General features: G+C 40.0%; 2 protein-coding genes across 7 annotated transcripts in view; one reads left to right on the plus strand and one right to left on the minus strand.

Annotated features, from left to right (window-relative positions):
* The window catches only part of MRPL45 (mitochondrial ribosomal protein L45), a 390,432-nt gene that overhangs the window by 272,537 nt on the left and 103,269 nt on the right, over positions 1-14,626 (plus strand). The window lies entirely within an intron of this gene.
* Positions 1-14,626, minus strand: part of NPEPPS (aminopeptidase puromycin sensitive) — a 109,134-nt gene that overhangs the window by 52,397 nt on the left and 42,111 nt on the right. For all 6 annotated transcript variants that reach the window (XR_007720101.1, XM_050762593.1, XM_050762591.1 and 3 more), the window contains one exon: positions 6,759-6,836. Coding sequence is in view for 4 of the 6 variants with exons in the window: in XM_050762593.1 (XP_050618550.1) it covers positions 6,759-6,836 (78 nt within the window). In the remaining 2 variants the exon portion in view is untranslated. Of the gene's footprint in view, positions 1-6,758; positions 6,837-14,626 lie in introns of those variants that run through there.

Below are 14,626 nucleotides of genomic sequence, written 5' to 3' on the forward strand. Positions count from 1 at the left end.
ATTCTTAAAGCAAACCTTGGGAAAATGTGAAAGCCAATGATTTCAAGCAGATATTCAATAACTCAATATTGTTGGCTAGGGGTGATGGTTCACACCTGTAATCCCAGCACTCTGGAAGGCCGAGGCGGGCGGATCACGAGGTCAGGAGATCAAGACCATCATGGCTAATACGGTGAAACCCCGTCTCTACTAAAAATACAAAAATAAAATTAGCCGGGTTTGGTGGCGAGCACCTGTAGTCCCAGCTACTCGGCAGGATGAGACAGGAGAATGGCGTGAACCCAGGAGGCAGAGTTTGCAGTGAGCTGAGATCATGCCACTGCACTCCAGCCTGGGCAACAGAACAAGACACCGTCTCAAAAGAAAAAATAGTAATAATGACAATAATAATTCAATAGTCACATCTGCAAGATAATTTTTCTGTTCTAATATTTATATCGTTGTTATATTAGCTCGAAATTGTTATACTGGCCAAAAATGTCAAAAATTATGTTAAATTATACTATACTAATGGTCATAACCTTCTCTGACTTGTTTCTGTTATTATTTGAAATAGCTTCACCATTTAGCATGTCTGCTGTAAACAGACCTTATCAAGAATGATGCATCTCTTATATACTACTAATAAATGGCCTCCAATATTTACAGTTAAGGGGAAGAGAAGAAAGGTGCAGAACATTATGTATGGCATGGTGATTTCTGTGTTCTTAAAAAGTATAAATGCTTACAAAAGCAGGGTATTGTTTTGAAAGGAAAATTTCATTTCATTCCGTTGAGGAATGGAGATGAGAAAGAAGACAGGATAGAATGGCAAACAAAATTTCACTGATAGCATTTGAATTTCAAACTATGTAAATGTACTATGTTTTTGAAATATTTAATTTGAAAAATAAAGATAGCACAATGTGGTGGTTAAAAGTGCAGACTTTTGAGTTAAACTCCTTGGGTTTAAATCCCAGCCATGCTACTTACTAGCTATGTTACCTTGGACAAATTATTTAAGTTAATGAAATCATTTTTCTGCCTTAGTTTATCTATAAAATAGAAGTAACAGAATCTGGCTGACATACTGGCTCATGCCTGTAATCTCAACATTTGGGAGGATGGCAAGATCCTCACTCTGAGGTAGGAGGATCACCTGAGGCCAGGCATTTGAGACCAGCCTAGGCAACATAACGAGACCCTGTCTCTACAAAAAAAATTTAAAAATTAACCAGATGCAGTGTCATGTGCATGCAGTCCTAGCTACACGGGAGGCTGAAGTGGGAGAATCACTTAAGCCCAGGAGTTCGAGGCTGCAGTGAGGCATGACTGCACCACTACACTCTAGCCTGGGTGACAGAGAGACTTTGACACAAAAAAAATCCACCTCAAAAGGTTGTTGAAAGGATTAAATAAATTAATATTTCTGAGGCACTTAAAACAGTACTTGGCACAGATTATGTCTCGTGTGTGTGTGTGTGTAATACATATGTTCTATCATGTTAGAAGTTTCTGTCTACTCTTCCCTGAATTCTAGCAAATAAACTGATTCCTTTTGATAAATATAGAATGTTTAACTTTTTAAACTGAATGAACAATGGTTACCATATTTCCTAATGCTGAACAATTCAATCTATGCTTTTATTTTCTATACTGGCTAGGTTTATATATCTTTTGGGACTATTTTTAAATATCAGTTTTTTTAATATTTCTGCCCCTCACTTATTTCATTTGTTTCTGCTCTTAAACCTTTCTTCTGCTTTCTCCAAGTTACCTTTTCTTTTTATGAGTTTAATGATTAGCTAATTAATTTTCAGTCTTTCTTCTTAACTAAATATCCTAACATTTTATCTGCATATGAAACACGTTTATCCCTCATGTTTCATATGTGGTAATTTCATTATTCAGTTCTAAATATTTTCTAATTTCCATAACAAGTCTTCTTTGACTCAATTATTCAGAGGTATAATTTTTCCAAATATATAAGAAGGGATTTTTTTTCATTTCTCTTTTTCTATTGACTTCTAATTTTTTCACAGTGTAAACATAGAATATATATAGTCTGTAATGATACAGATTTAAAACTCTAAAAATTTTTAAATTTTTGCCAGGCGCGGTTGCTCATGCCTGTAATCCCACCACTTTGGGAGGCCGAGGTGGGTGGATCATGAGGTCAGGAGATTGAGACCATCTTGGCTAACACGGTGAAACCCCATCTCTACTAAAAATTCAAAAAATTAGCTGGGCGTGGTGGCAGGCACCTGTAGTCCCAGCTACTCAGGAGGCTGAGGCAGCAGAATGGTGTGAACCCGGGAGGCGGAGCTTGCAGTGAGCCTAGATCGCGCCACTGCACTCCAGCCTGGGCAACAGAGCGAGACTCTGTCTCAAAAAAAAAAAAAAATTAAATTTCTATCAAAGTAATAGTTCATAGTTTAAAATATGTAAGCTCCAGGTCCTGCTCAACATTATCCTACTCCCCACACCCTGCCCTTAGAAGCAATCAATTTCAAACTCTGTGACTTCTAAATGTCTTGCTTACATAGCTATTTTTTTCTATGACAGAGATACTCTTACTCTGTTGCCCAGGCTTGAGGGCAGTGGTACAATCACGGCTCACTGCAGCCTTAAACTCCTGGGCAAGCAATCCTCCCACCTCAGCCTCCCAAAGTGTTGGGATTACAGGCATGAGCCACCACACACAGCCTATTTCTTCATTTTTCAACTATAGACATTTTCTCTTTACTGTAGAAAGTCATGCTTTAGCTAACCCATCTCCCACTCCAATATCTTTTACAAAGAATCAAATTTTCCATGACCTTGCAAATCTGAAAATATCTTTATTGTACTCTGAAATTCAAAGTTGGGCTAGGTATGCAATCTTATGCTGAAAATCAGATTCATTTTGTATTTTGAATGAACAGCTTCATTAGAGTCTAAGTTTCCACTGTTTCTAATGGTAAATCTAGGACTACTCTGATTCCCAAATTGTAAAGGTAGTATGCTACCCACTTCCCTCCTATTGCCCCCTATGCCAGACAGGAACTTTTTGAGAGTTTTACTTTATCCCAAAAGTTCTAGAATTTGAGTCAGTGTGGGACTTTTTACATTTTTTAAGCTAGTCTCAATGTTGTACCTTTGCAAACTGAAGGCTCCTGCTCTATCAGTTCAAGGAAAATTTCTTGTCTTTTTCAAAATTTCTCTTCTGGCCAGATGCAGTGGCACACGCCTGTAATCCGAGCATTTTGAGAGGCCGAAGTGAGCAGATCACCTAACGTCCGGAATTCGAGATCAGTCTGGCCAACATGGTAAAACCCCAACTCTACTAAAAACACAAAAATCAGCTGTGGTGGTGCGTGCCTGCAATCCCAGCTACCCAGGAGGCTGAGGGAGGAGAATCACCGGAACCCATGAGGCAGAGGTAGCAGTAAGCTAAGATCGTACCACTGCACTCCAGCCTGGGTGACAGAGTGAGACTCTGTTTCAAAAAAAAAAAAAAATCCTCTTCCCATTTTCTCTGCTTTCTGGTTTACTACATGGATGTTGGTTCCGCTGGACTGGTTCTCAAATCTACTTTTCTGTTTTCTATCTGTTTTTCCTACTGCTTAGAAGTTTCCTCAACTTCATCTTTAAAACTTCTACTGGGTTTTTTATACCTATTATAATTTTCAAGTTTTCCTGCTGTTAATTCTTCCTATCTGATGGCATTCTGTCCTGTCCTTGTTTAATGAACGCAATGCTTTCTCTTAACTCTCTAAGGATAGTAATTAGCTTTGGGTTTTTTTTTTTTTTTAACTTTCTTTAGATTTGTCTTTGCTTCTTCCAACTTCGTTTATTTCTATTATACTTAAAGTTTTGCTTTTTGTCCTATCTTTAATTAGAAACTTTCCTCAAACGTCTGTTAAATGCTACCCCAGGGACTCTGGGCTTGGTATGCTATTTGCTTTGGCCAATGAAATGTGAGTAGACATCAAGTATAACACCATCATATAGAAGTTTTATTTTTTATTTTTTATAGAAACAACGTCTCACTGTATTGCCCAGGCTGGTCTCGAACTCCTGGGCTCAAGCAATCCTCCCGCCTCAGCCTCCAAAAATGCTGGGATTAGAGGCGTAAGTCACCACGCCTGGCCATGCAGAAGTTTTAAATGTGTCTTTGTGGTCTAGCTTTCTCCCCATACCTAAGCCTCTGCCCTCTGCCATGCATGATACAGATAGAGGCTGCTCGCTCACTACGGTCCTGGAAAGACAGTTGGGAGCCAAGTGGAGCCAGCGGAGTTGGTGATATGGCTGCATATGATCAGCAGTCTTCATGGCTCATGTGTAAGAAAGAAAGAAATCTCAGTGGTTATAAGCCACCAAGATTTGTGATCCTATTTGTGGGTTAAATTACACACATAAATTTATATATACATAGGAATATTTCTAGACAGATTTACCAGACAACGGAAGTAGAAGAAATCAGAGAATCTCCCTCCTTTTCATGTTATATTCTTCAATAGCTTTTAACACATGTTCATGGCAAAACATTTTTCATTTTGTTTTGTTTTTTGAGACGGAGTCTCGCTCTGTTGCCCAGGCTGGAGTGCAGTGGCACAATCTCAGCTTACTGCAAACTCCACCTCCCGGGTTCATGCCATTCTCCTGCCTCAGCCTCCCAAGTAGCTGGGACTACAGGCACCCACCACCACACCTGGCTAATCTTTTGTGTTTTTAGTAGAGACGGGGTTTCACCATGTTAGCCAGGATGGTCTTGATCTCCTGACCTTGTGATTCGCCCACCTTGGCCTCCCAAAGTACTAGGATTACAGGCGTGAGCCACTACGCCCGGCCAATTTATTTTTATAATAATTACATATAAAAGGCCTCCAAGAGCACTGAAATAAAAGACTAAACATCTCTGATTTGTTTTTTTCTAAAAATAATTTTATATTAATTCAATAGATTCTCAGTAGGAAAATTCTGAAAAGTAGATAAAAGACATAAATAAGAATAAAAATCACCAATTATGTCAATACCCAGACATAACCCAGACATAATTATCATTTTATTTGTGCCATTTAGAGACATGATTCATCACCTTAAATATGTAATTTTATATTCTGCTTTTCAATTTTACATTATAATAAGCACTTTACAGTGTTAAGAATTCACAAACCTCACTTTTAATTGCTAAGTATATTTCACTATATAGATGTGTCATTCCTGGCTTAATCATTTCCTTAGTGTTGAACAAATATATTAATTATAATTTTTTACTACCATAAGTAATATCTCAGACACTTCTGGGCATAAAGTATTTTCTGTATTTATGACTTTTCCTTGGGATATATATATTCCTATTAGCAGAATTGCTGGGTCAAAAGACGTGAGCATATTTAGGCTCTGGATATATTGCCAGGACACTTTTCAAAAAAATTACATGGATTTATACTCCCCCCAGCAATATCAAGGCAGCCATATCATTGGGAATTTTTAAAATTTCAGCTCACATGAGAAGCAAAAATTTCTCATTACTAGGAGGCTCAATATCTTTTCACATGTTTATTAGTCATTTACATTTTTTTCTTTTGAATTATCTTTTCCTTTTCATTTGCTCATTCATCAAAGTCTTAGTACTTCACCAACTGATTTGTATATAATTTCTTCCACATACACTAAGCTCAGAAAGTCTATTTCTTTGTGCTTTTATACCTAACAATAGTAACATATCAACGTATCTTTCTTTCTGTGTACTCTGTAACATAATACCTATCTGATCTCTGGTTGTACATTAAAATCATCTGTGACCATGCACTTCGGGGATTTGGATTCAATTAGTAGAAGATGGGGAGCTAGGTAAAGGTATTTTATTTGTTTATTTTAGACAGAGTCACACTCTATCACCCAGGCTGGAGTGCAGCGGCACGATCTCAGTTCACTGCAACCTCCACCTCCTGGGTTCTGGCGATTTTCCTGCCTCAGCCTTCCGAGTAGCTGGGATTATAAGGATGCACCACCACACCGGGTAATTTTTGTATTTTTTGGTAGAAACGAGGTTTTGCCATGTTGGCCAGGCTGGTCTCTAACTCCTGGCCTCAAGTGATCTGCCCACCTTCACCTCCCAAAGCGCTGGGATTGCAGGTGTGAGCCACCATGCCTGGCCTAGGTAAAGGTATTTTTAAAAAGGTAAAACTGAAAAACAATCCATTACATTCTAGAGTAGAATGATCTTTAGTTTTTGTCCTGTTTTTCTCGGCTTGTTTGTTTAAAGAGAATATAGAGTGACAGGAGGTGGAAACCTTGCTTTTCATAGCCCAACTTCCGTAGAAGGAAATGCTGGTGGCCCAAAAGTTGCAATAAAACTCTTTAAAAAGCTCTTAATATGGCTGGGCGCGGTGGCTTACGCCTATAATCCCAGCACTTTGGGAGGCCAGGGCGGGCAGACTGCTTGAGATCAGGAGTTCAAGACCAGCTTGGCCAACATGGTGAAACCTTGTCTCTACTAAAAATACAAAAAAATTAGCCAGTGTGGTGGCAGGCACCTGTAATCCCAGCTACTCAGGAGGCTGAGGCAGGAGAATTGCTCAAACATGGAGTCAAGATCATGCCACTACACTCCAGCCTGGGCAACAGAGTGAGACTCTGTCAAAAAAAAAAAAAAAAAAAAAAAAAAACAGCTCTTAATACTTTATCTGTTAATAACAATGAGGGAAAAAATGGCATGCAATAAATTTCTCTGGAAGAAGTCAGATGTCACTGTATTCATCACGAGATTTTACAAAAACCATGTCTCTCACCTGTTTGCAGAGTACTAGGGAAAGACAAGGTGACTTTTTCATCCTCATTCTGATAGTTAAATCCTGTAGCATGTATTTCTGGAATAAGAAAAAAAAAAATTACTTCACAATTCTGACTGGCCTGACAAGAAGAAATCAAGACTGCAACATTTTCAAAAGCAAAATCTCTACAAAGACTAAATATTCTTAATTTGGTGAATTAAGTTCCTATTAGCAAGAGTTTCATTTCAAATTAGCCTATTCTAGGCTACATTACCTACATTAAATATGCTCCTTAAAAATAACTACAAATTCTTTATAAATTCACAAAACGTCAGTGACGAAAAAGAAACAAGGCTTTATAAATGTGATGTTTTCTATCAGATTCCTGTGTGACTATAATATTGTGATATTGCCATCTTACTCATGAACATTTGAGATGTGGCAACTTGCCAAGATTTCAGTGTTAAAGATACATCAAGAAAAGGTCTGTTCCCCCAAAGATAAGTAGCAATTCAAACTAAGATATAAATCATACCCACTTCTGGTAAAATTCTTTGTTGTGGCTGGGCGCGGTGGCTCACACCTGTAATCCCAGCACTTTGGGAGGCCAAGTCAGGCAGGTCACCTGGGGTCAGGAGTTCAAGACCAGCCTGACCAACACAGAGAAACCCCGTCTCTACTAAAAAATACAAAACTAGCCAGCTGTGGTGGTGCATGCCTGTAATCCCAGCTACTTGGGAGGCTGAGGCAAGAGAATCACTTGACCCCAGGAGGCAGAGGTTGCAGTGGGCCAAGATTGCATCATTGTACTCCAGCTTAAACAACAGCAGCCAAACTCCACCTCAAAAAATATATATATTATTTGTTGTTACATGAAAACAGGTGTGCAAATTGAATTAAGGCTTTGACTTACTTTCTGCCAGGAATGAGAAGAGACTGCTTATTTGACTGATACTTTAGGATGCTTGGACATGTTAGGGAAATAACCAAAGAGACCAACTTCCAACTATGTCCTATACCCATTCCAGATGAAAAGCTGGCCAATCAGGCCAGAAACGATGGCTCACACCTATAATCCCAGCATTTTGGGAGGCCAAGGAGTGTGGATCACCTGAGGTCAGGAGTTCGAGAACAGCCTGGCCAACATGGCAAAACCCCATTTTTACTAAAAATACAAAACTTAGCCAGGTATGGTGGCAAACGCCTGTAGTCCCAGCTATGCGGGAGGCTAAGGCATGATAATTTAGAATCACTTGAACCCAGGAGGCAGAGGCTGCAGTGAGCCAAGATTGTGCCGCTGCACTCCAGCCTGGGTGACAGAGCAAGACTCTGTCTCAAAAAAAGAAAAAAAAAAAGTATAACGGAGGATGTAGAAAAGCTGGAGCATATATTGCTAGTGGGAATGTAAAATGGTGCAGCCACTTTTGGAAAACAGTTTGGCAATTCCTCAAAAGGTTAAATATAGAGGTATCATATGATACAGCAATCCCATTCCTAAGTATATATCCAAGAGAAATGAAAACACATGTCCACATAATGTTTGTATATAAATGTTCATAATAGCATTATTTATAATAGCCCCACAATTAAAACAACTCAAATGTCCATCAACTGATGGAATAGATAAAATGTGGTATATCCATACAACTGAATGTTATTTGACAATAAAAAGAAATGAAATAGCTGACACATGCTACAACGTGAATAACCTTGAAAACATTATACTAAGAAACCAGCCACATATTTGTCCGTAACAGGGCAATCTATGGAGGCTGAAAGTAGATTCATGGTTGCCTAGGGCTAGGTGATAGAGGGGAAATAGGGAGGGTACTTTCTTTCTGGAGAGTAAAGAAAGTGTTCTAAAATTGATTCTGATGATGGCTATATAACTCTGTAAATAGACTAAAAATTACTGAATTGTATGCTTTAAATATTAATAGATTACATGTATGGTATGTGAATTATACATCGATAAAGCTATTATTGAGGCAGGGAGAAGGGAAAGTATTACAGAAAGACAAGGGAGGGGAGGTGGGCATGAGTACCTTATCAGTCACAGGATGATATGGGTAACAATGATTCAGATTACGTAACGTATTACAGGCAAGATGCCCATAATTCTTCCTTTCTTTTATGAATCACCCAAATACAGGATTTCAAATGTTTCTATTGTCACTATGGTTCACACATTTTTATAAAGCCAAAATCTCTACAAAACCAATTAAGAAACTATAATTTCAGATTTTAAAAGGCCTTTAATAAATCCTCGAATCAAATCTTCCTCATTTTATAGTGAAGAAAATGAGACGTATAAAGTTAATGGTTTGTCAAATGTTAACTAGCTAGACTACAACTCAGTTTCGTTACTTCTATTGCCAAAATTATTTCTACAGTCATAAGCTAGCTCCTAAATTTGTTTGGTTTTGTTTTGTTTTTTTGAGACAGGATCTCACTTTGGTTGCCCAGGCTGGAGTACAGTGGCGCTATCTCAACTCACTGCAGCCTTTCCCATCAGGTTCGGGAGATTCTCCCACCTCAGCCTGCAGGGTAGCTGGGACTACTAGGCCCATCTAATTTTTTGTGTTTTTAGTAGACACAGGGTTTCACCATGTTGCCCAGCCTGGTCTCAAATTCCTGTACTCAAGCAATCTACCCACCTCAGCCTCCCAAAGTGCTGGAATTACAGGGGTGAGCCACAGTGCCTGGTCCAGCTCCTAAATTTGAATAGAAATCAAATTTGACAAGAATCACTTCAATGCTTAAGAATGTTCCTTTCTGGGCTGGGTGCGGTGGCTCACGCCTGTAATCCCAGCACTTTGGGAGGCCAAGGTGGGTGGACCATGCATGCGTGGTGGTGCATGCCTGTTAGCTACTTGGGAGGCTGAGGCAGGAGAATCGCTTGAACCTGGGAGGCGGAGGTTGCAGTGAGCCGAGACTGCGCCACTGCACTCCAGCCTGGGAGACAGAGTGAGACTCCGCATCAAAAAAAAAAAAAAAAGAAAGAAAGAAAGAAAGAAAAATACTACAGCTGTTGAATAAAAAGGTAAACAACCCAATTTAAAAATGGCAAGACTAGGCCGGGCGCGGTGGCTCAAGCCTGTAATCCCAGCACTTTGGGAGGCCGAGACGGGCGGATCACGAGGTCAGGAGATCGAGACCATCCTGGCTAACACGGTGAAACCCCGTCTCTACTAAAAAATACAAAAAACTAGCCGGGCGTGGTGACGGGCGCCTGTAGTCCCAGCTACTCAGGAGGCTGAGGCAGGAGAATGGCGTGAACCCGGGAGGCGGAGCTTGCAGTGAGCTGAGATCCGGCCACTGCACTCCAGCCTGGGCGGCAGAGCGAGACTCCGTCTCAAAAAATAAAATAAAATAAAATAAAATAAAAATAAAAATAAAAATGGCAAGACTTAAACTTCACAAATGAAAATATATAAATGGCCCAAAAAAAAAGCACATAAAAAAAGTGTTCAACATTATTAGTCATTAAGGAAAGGCAAATTAAAATCACAACGACCTATCACTACACATCCACTATTAAATGACTGACAATAAAAATGTTGCCCAGGGCCAGGCATGGTGGCTCTTGCCTGAAATCCCAGCACTTTGGGAGGCCAAGGCAGGAGGATCGCTTGAGCCTAGGAGTTCAAAACCAGCCAGGGCAACACAGGAAAAATTTTAAAAAATTAGTCAGACATAGTGGCACAAACCTATGATCGCAGCTACTCCAAAGGCAGAGACAAGAGCATTGCTGAAGCCTACGAGTTTGAAGCTAGAGTGAGCCATGATCATGCCACTGCACTCCCATCTAGGTGACAGAGTGAGACCCTGTCTCAAAAGAGAAAAAAAAAATGTGCAGGGTGTAGCACAATAACTAGAAGTCATGCTGCTGGTGCCTCTTTTACGATTCAAAGACCGCAAGCATTTTCCAACCCCAGGGTTTCTGAATCTGCTTGCAAAGTCTTTCTCCAGATATCTAAACACTTTATGTCATTCAGGCCTCTGCTTAAATCACCTTTTTTTTTTTTTTTTTTTTTTTTGGAGACAAGGTCTCACTCTGTTGCCCAACCTGGAGTACAGTGGTACCATCTCAGCTCACTGCAACCTTGACCTCTCAGGTTCAAGTGTTCCTATCAACCCAGTCTCCCAAATAGCTGGGACTCCAGGCTCCCACCACCACACCCGACTAATTTTTTTATAGACATGGGGTTTCACCATGTTGCCCAGGCTGGCCTCAAACTCCCGAGCTCAAGCGATCCTCCTGCCTCAGCCTCCCAAAGTGCAGGGATTACAGGCATGAACCACCACACAAAGCCTCAAATCACTTTTTTTTTTTTTTTTGAGATGGAGTCTCGCTACGTCGCCCAGGCTGGCATGTAGTGGCACGATCTCGGCTCACTGCAACCTCCACCTCCCAGGTTCAAGCACTTCTGCCTCAGTCTCCCAAGTACCTGGGACTACAGGCGCACACCACCACGCCTGGCTAATTTTTGTATTTTTAGTAGAGACAGGGTTTCAGCACGTTGGCCAGGACGGTCTTGGTCTCTTGACTTCATAATCTGCCCGCCTCGGCCTCCCAAAGTGCTGGGATTACAGGCATGAGCCACTGCACCCAGCCTCAAATCACTTATTTAAAGATCTGTTCTATCAACTTGAAGAACAATCCTCACCCTATACCCTCTTGTGATTTTACAGCACTTATCACTACTTTATATCACATATTTGCTTGTTGCCTATCTTCTTAAATATCAGAAATGTTGATGCTTGGTTTTGTTCACAGCTCTACTGCCAATGCTAGCGGTTTCTGGCACATAGTGTGTGTTCTGTAAATATCTGTAGAATGAATGAATCATTCAAAAGCAACAGACTAAGTAATTATGTCATGGAGATAATTAATGTTACTCATATGAAATATATTAATGAAAAATCACATTTACTAATGTTATGTGAATAGAGACATGGCTAGGGATAAAATTTCCAGTCACAACATAATATATGGATTCGAATAAGGATCTATCTCAAACACCTTAGAAGATAATAATTGCTCTGGAACTGTTAGATTGTCAAAGAGTAGAAACCCATAAATATTGAAGATGCATATGAGAAGTCTGACGAGGTTTCACTGGAGAAAAAAGTATTTCTAAATTAATGTTTACATTAATACTAATATGCAATTAGTATATATATTATAGTAATACATAATACTGATGATAAATGAATATTCACTAATAACTAATATAGTTTGCAATATATTCATATTTGGAAAGTATACATATGTAAATTAAGCACTGTAAATAGACACTTTATATAGTGTATCAGTACAACTTAAACTTGATTAAAAACTTTTTAAAATGTAATATGACAGAATCTTATAAGGTATACATGATTATTCAATTCACTAAGCCTCTGTTTCCACACCTATAAAATTAAAATCATATCATTACCTAATTCTTTCTTTTTAAAACTGAGATAAAGGTCTCACTATGTTGTGCAGGCTGGTCTCAAACTCCTGGGCTCAAGCACTGGCAATCCTCCTACCTCAGTCTCCTGAGTAGCTGAGATTATAGGAGTATACCATTGTGCCTGGCATCTGCTTCTTAATTAAAGATTGGGGGCCAGGCACGGTGGCTCACACCTGTAATCCCAGCACTTTGGGAGACCGAGGTGGGAGGATCACTTGAGGTCAGGAGTTTGAGTCCAGTCTGGCCAACATGGTAAAACTAAACATATGAAAATTAGCAGGGCACAGTGGTGTGCGCCTGATCCCAACTGCTTGGTTGGCTGAGGTAGAAGAATCGCTTGAACCTGGGAGGTAGACGCTGCAGTGAGCTGAGATCGCACCACTGCACTCAGTCTGGGCAACAGAGTGAGACTCCGTCTCAAAGAAAAAAAAAAAATTATATATATACTCTTATGTAAAACACACAGCACAGTTTCTGGTTATTGTTAAGAAACACTTTTCAGGGCCGGGCGCAGTGGCTCACGCCTGTAATCCCAGCACTTTGGGAGGGCGAGGCGGGTGGATCACAAGGTCAAGAAATCGAGACCATCCTGGTCAACATGGTGAAACCCCGTGTCTACTGAAAATACAAAAAATTGGCTGGGTGTGGTGGCACGTGCCTGTAGTCCCAGCTACTCGGGAGCCTGAGGCAGGAGAATGGCATGAACCCGGGAGGCAGAGCTTGCAGTGAGCAGAGATCGCGCCACTGCACTCTAGCCTGGGCGACAGAGCGGGACTCCGTCTCAAAAAAAAAAAAAAAAAAAATGGCATTATAAAATGACCATAAGCAAAATCAAAAGAAGAATTAAATACTGGGGAAAAAAATGCTCCAACTCATGATGGAAGGTTAATTTCACTCACATATAAAGACGTCATTTTAAAAAATCAATAACAAGAATAACACTTCAATTAAAAATGGACAAATATGAATTACAGAAAAAGGAAATACAAATGGTTTTTAAAATATAATGAAAAGATTTTTTTTACAATTAACTAATTTTTTTTTACAATTAACTAAAGTTGGTATTTCACTAGGACGATTTAGCAGATGAAAAGGGTTTAAGTTTAAAACACCATTTCTTCTTCCTTATTACATTTCACTTTTTAAGGTTAGCCCTCTAGAAACACATACATATATATACACACACATACACTCTGCATCAAAAAAGCCTTCCTACATTAATACTTGAGCATGATAACCTTACAATGAAAGCTAAATCATTAGTTGAATCTTGTGGAGAAAAATCAAATTGCTTTTCCTCTGCTCTTACACCACAATCATCAACACAGTAGACTTCTGTGACCAAATGTGTGGGGATTTCTCCCCACCAACAAGCAAGCAATCAGTTCTGCAGCAGATACCACCAGCTGAGCACCTTCTAATCCAATTCAATGTTAATGCTATCTACCTGGAAATAGCATTACATCCCACAGGCTGAGAGAGGGCTCAGTCCCACAAGACTGCCCCCACTTCAGACACTAGTTGTAAGGCCAGGCCTCATTCAGAACTTCTCACCAACCAGCTTCAAGTCAGTGTTCCCATGATCCCCTTCTTAGGTTTGATTAATTTGCTAAAGCAGTGCCCAGAACTCAGGAAAACACGTGTACTAGTTTATTATAAAGAATAGTACAAAGAATGCAGATGAAGAGGTGCACAGAACAAGGCATGTGGGAAGGGGTGCAGAGCCCTCATACCCTCCCTGGGTGCACCACTCTCTAGGCCCCTTCGCGTGTTCAGCTATCCGGAAGCTCTCTGTACCCTGTCCAGGACTTCACTGGACAGTCACGACCGAAGCACGGACAACCATGTAGAAATATGATTGGACAAAAGTAGGATCTAATGCTAACAGACTGAGTGGGGAAACCCAGCAAGGCCTCTTTGTTCAGATTCTTCTTGGCCTCTCTGTGCAACATTCTTTCCTCCCAAGTATGGGACAGGACCCCTTCTGAAATGGGGGTCTTATGACCTCCAATCAGACAAGGTAGGTCATATCATTTCTTTGTGGTCAGCTCCAAGACAGAATGTTGGGGGATGATTAGAGTATATTTTTAGTTTATATGGCCTGCTTGGGAGGAGAAGCAGACAAAAGGCAGGCAAGAAAAGGTCAGAGAGAGATTGCTTTCTGAAGCCTGCTTCTGAGGTCTAAAGTGCCTCAACATTATTACAAAAGACCGTCTTTCACTTTTATTGTTCTGAAGTTGTTCCGAAGCCACTTCAAAAACCAAGAATAAAAGGCCAAATATTTCAGTAAAATATGTTTATTGTTTTAGTCACGTAGGAAATAACAAGGACTATGGGTGTTCTATGACTGAAACTGGACAAAAACCAACATATATATCATAATATCATAACTACCCCCAACCTTTTTTTTGTTTTTTTTTTTCT

The sequence above is a fragment of the Macaca thibetana genome, chromosome 16 (assembly GCF_024542745.1).
Source record: "Macaca thibetana thibetana isolate TM-01 chromosome 16, ASM2454274v1, whole genome shotgun sequence".
Classification (NCBI taxonomy): Eukaryota; Metazoa; Chordata; class Mammalia; order Primates; family Cercopithecidae; genus Macaca; species Macaca thibetana.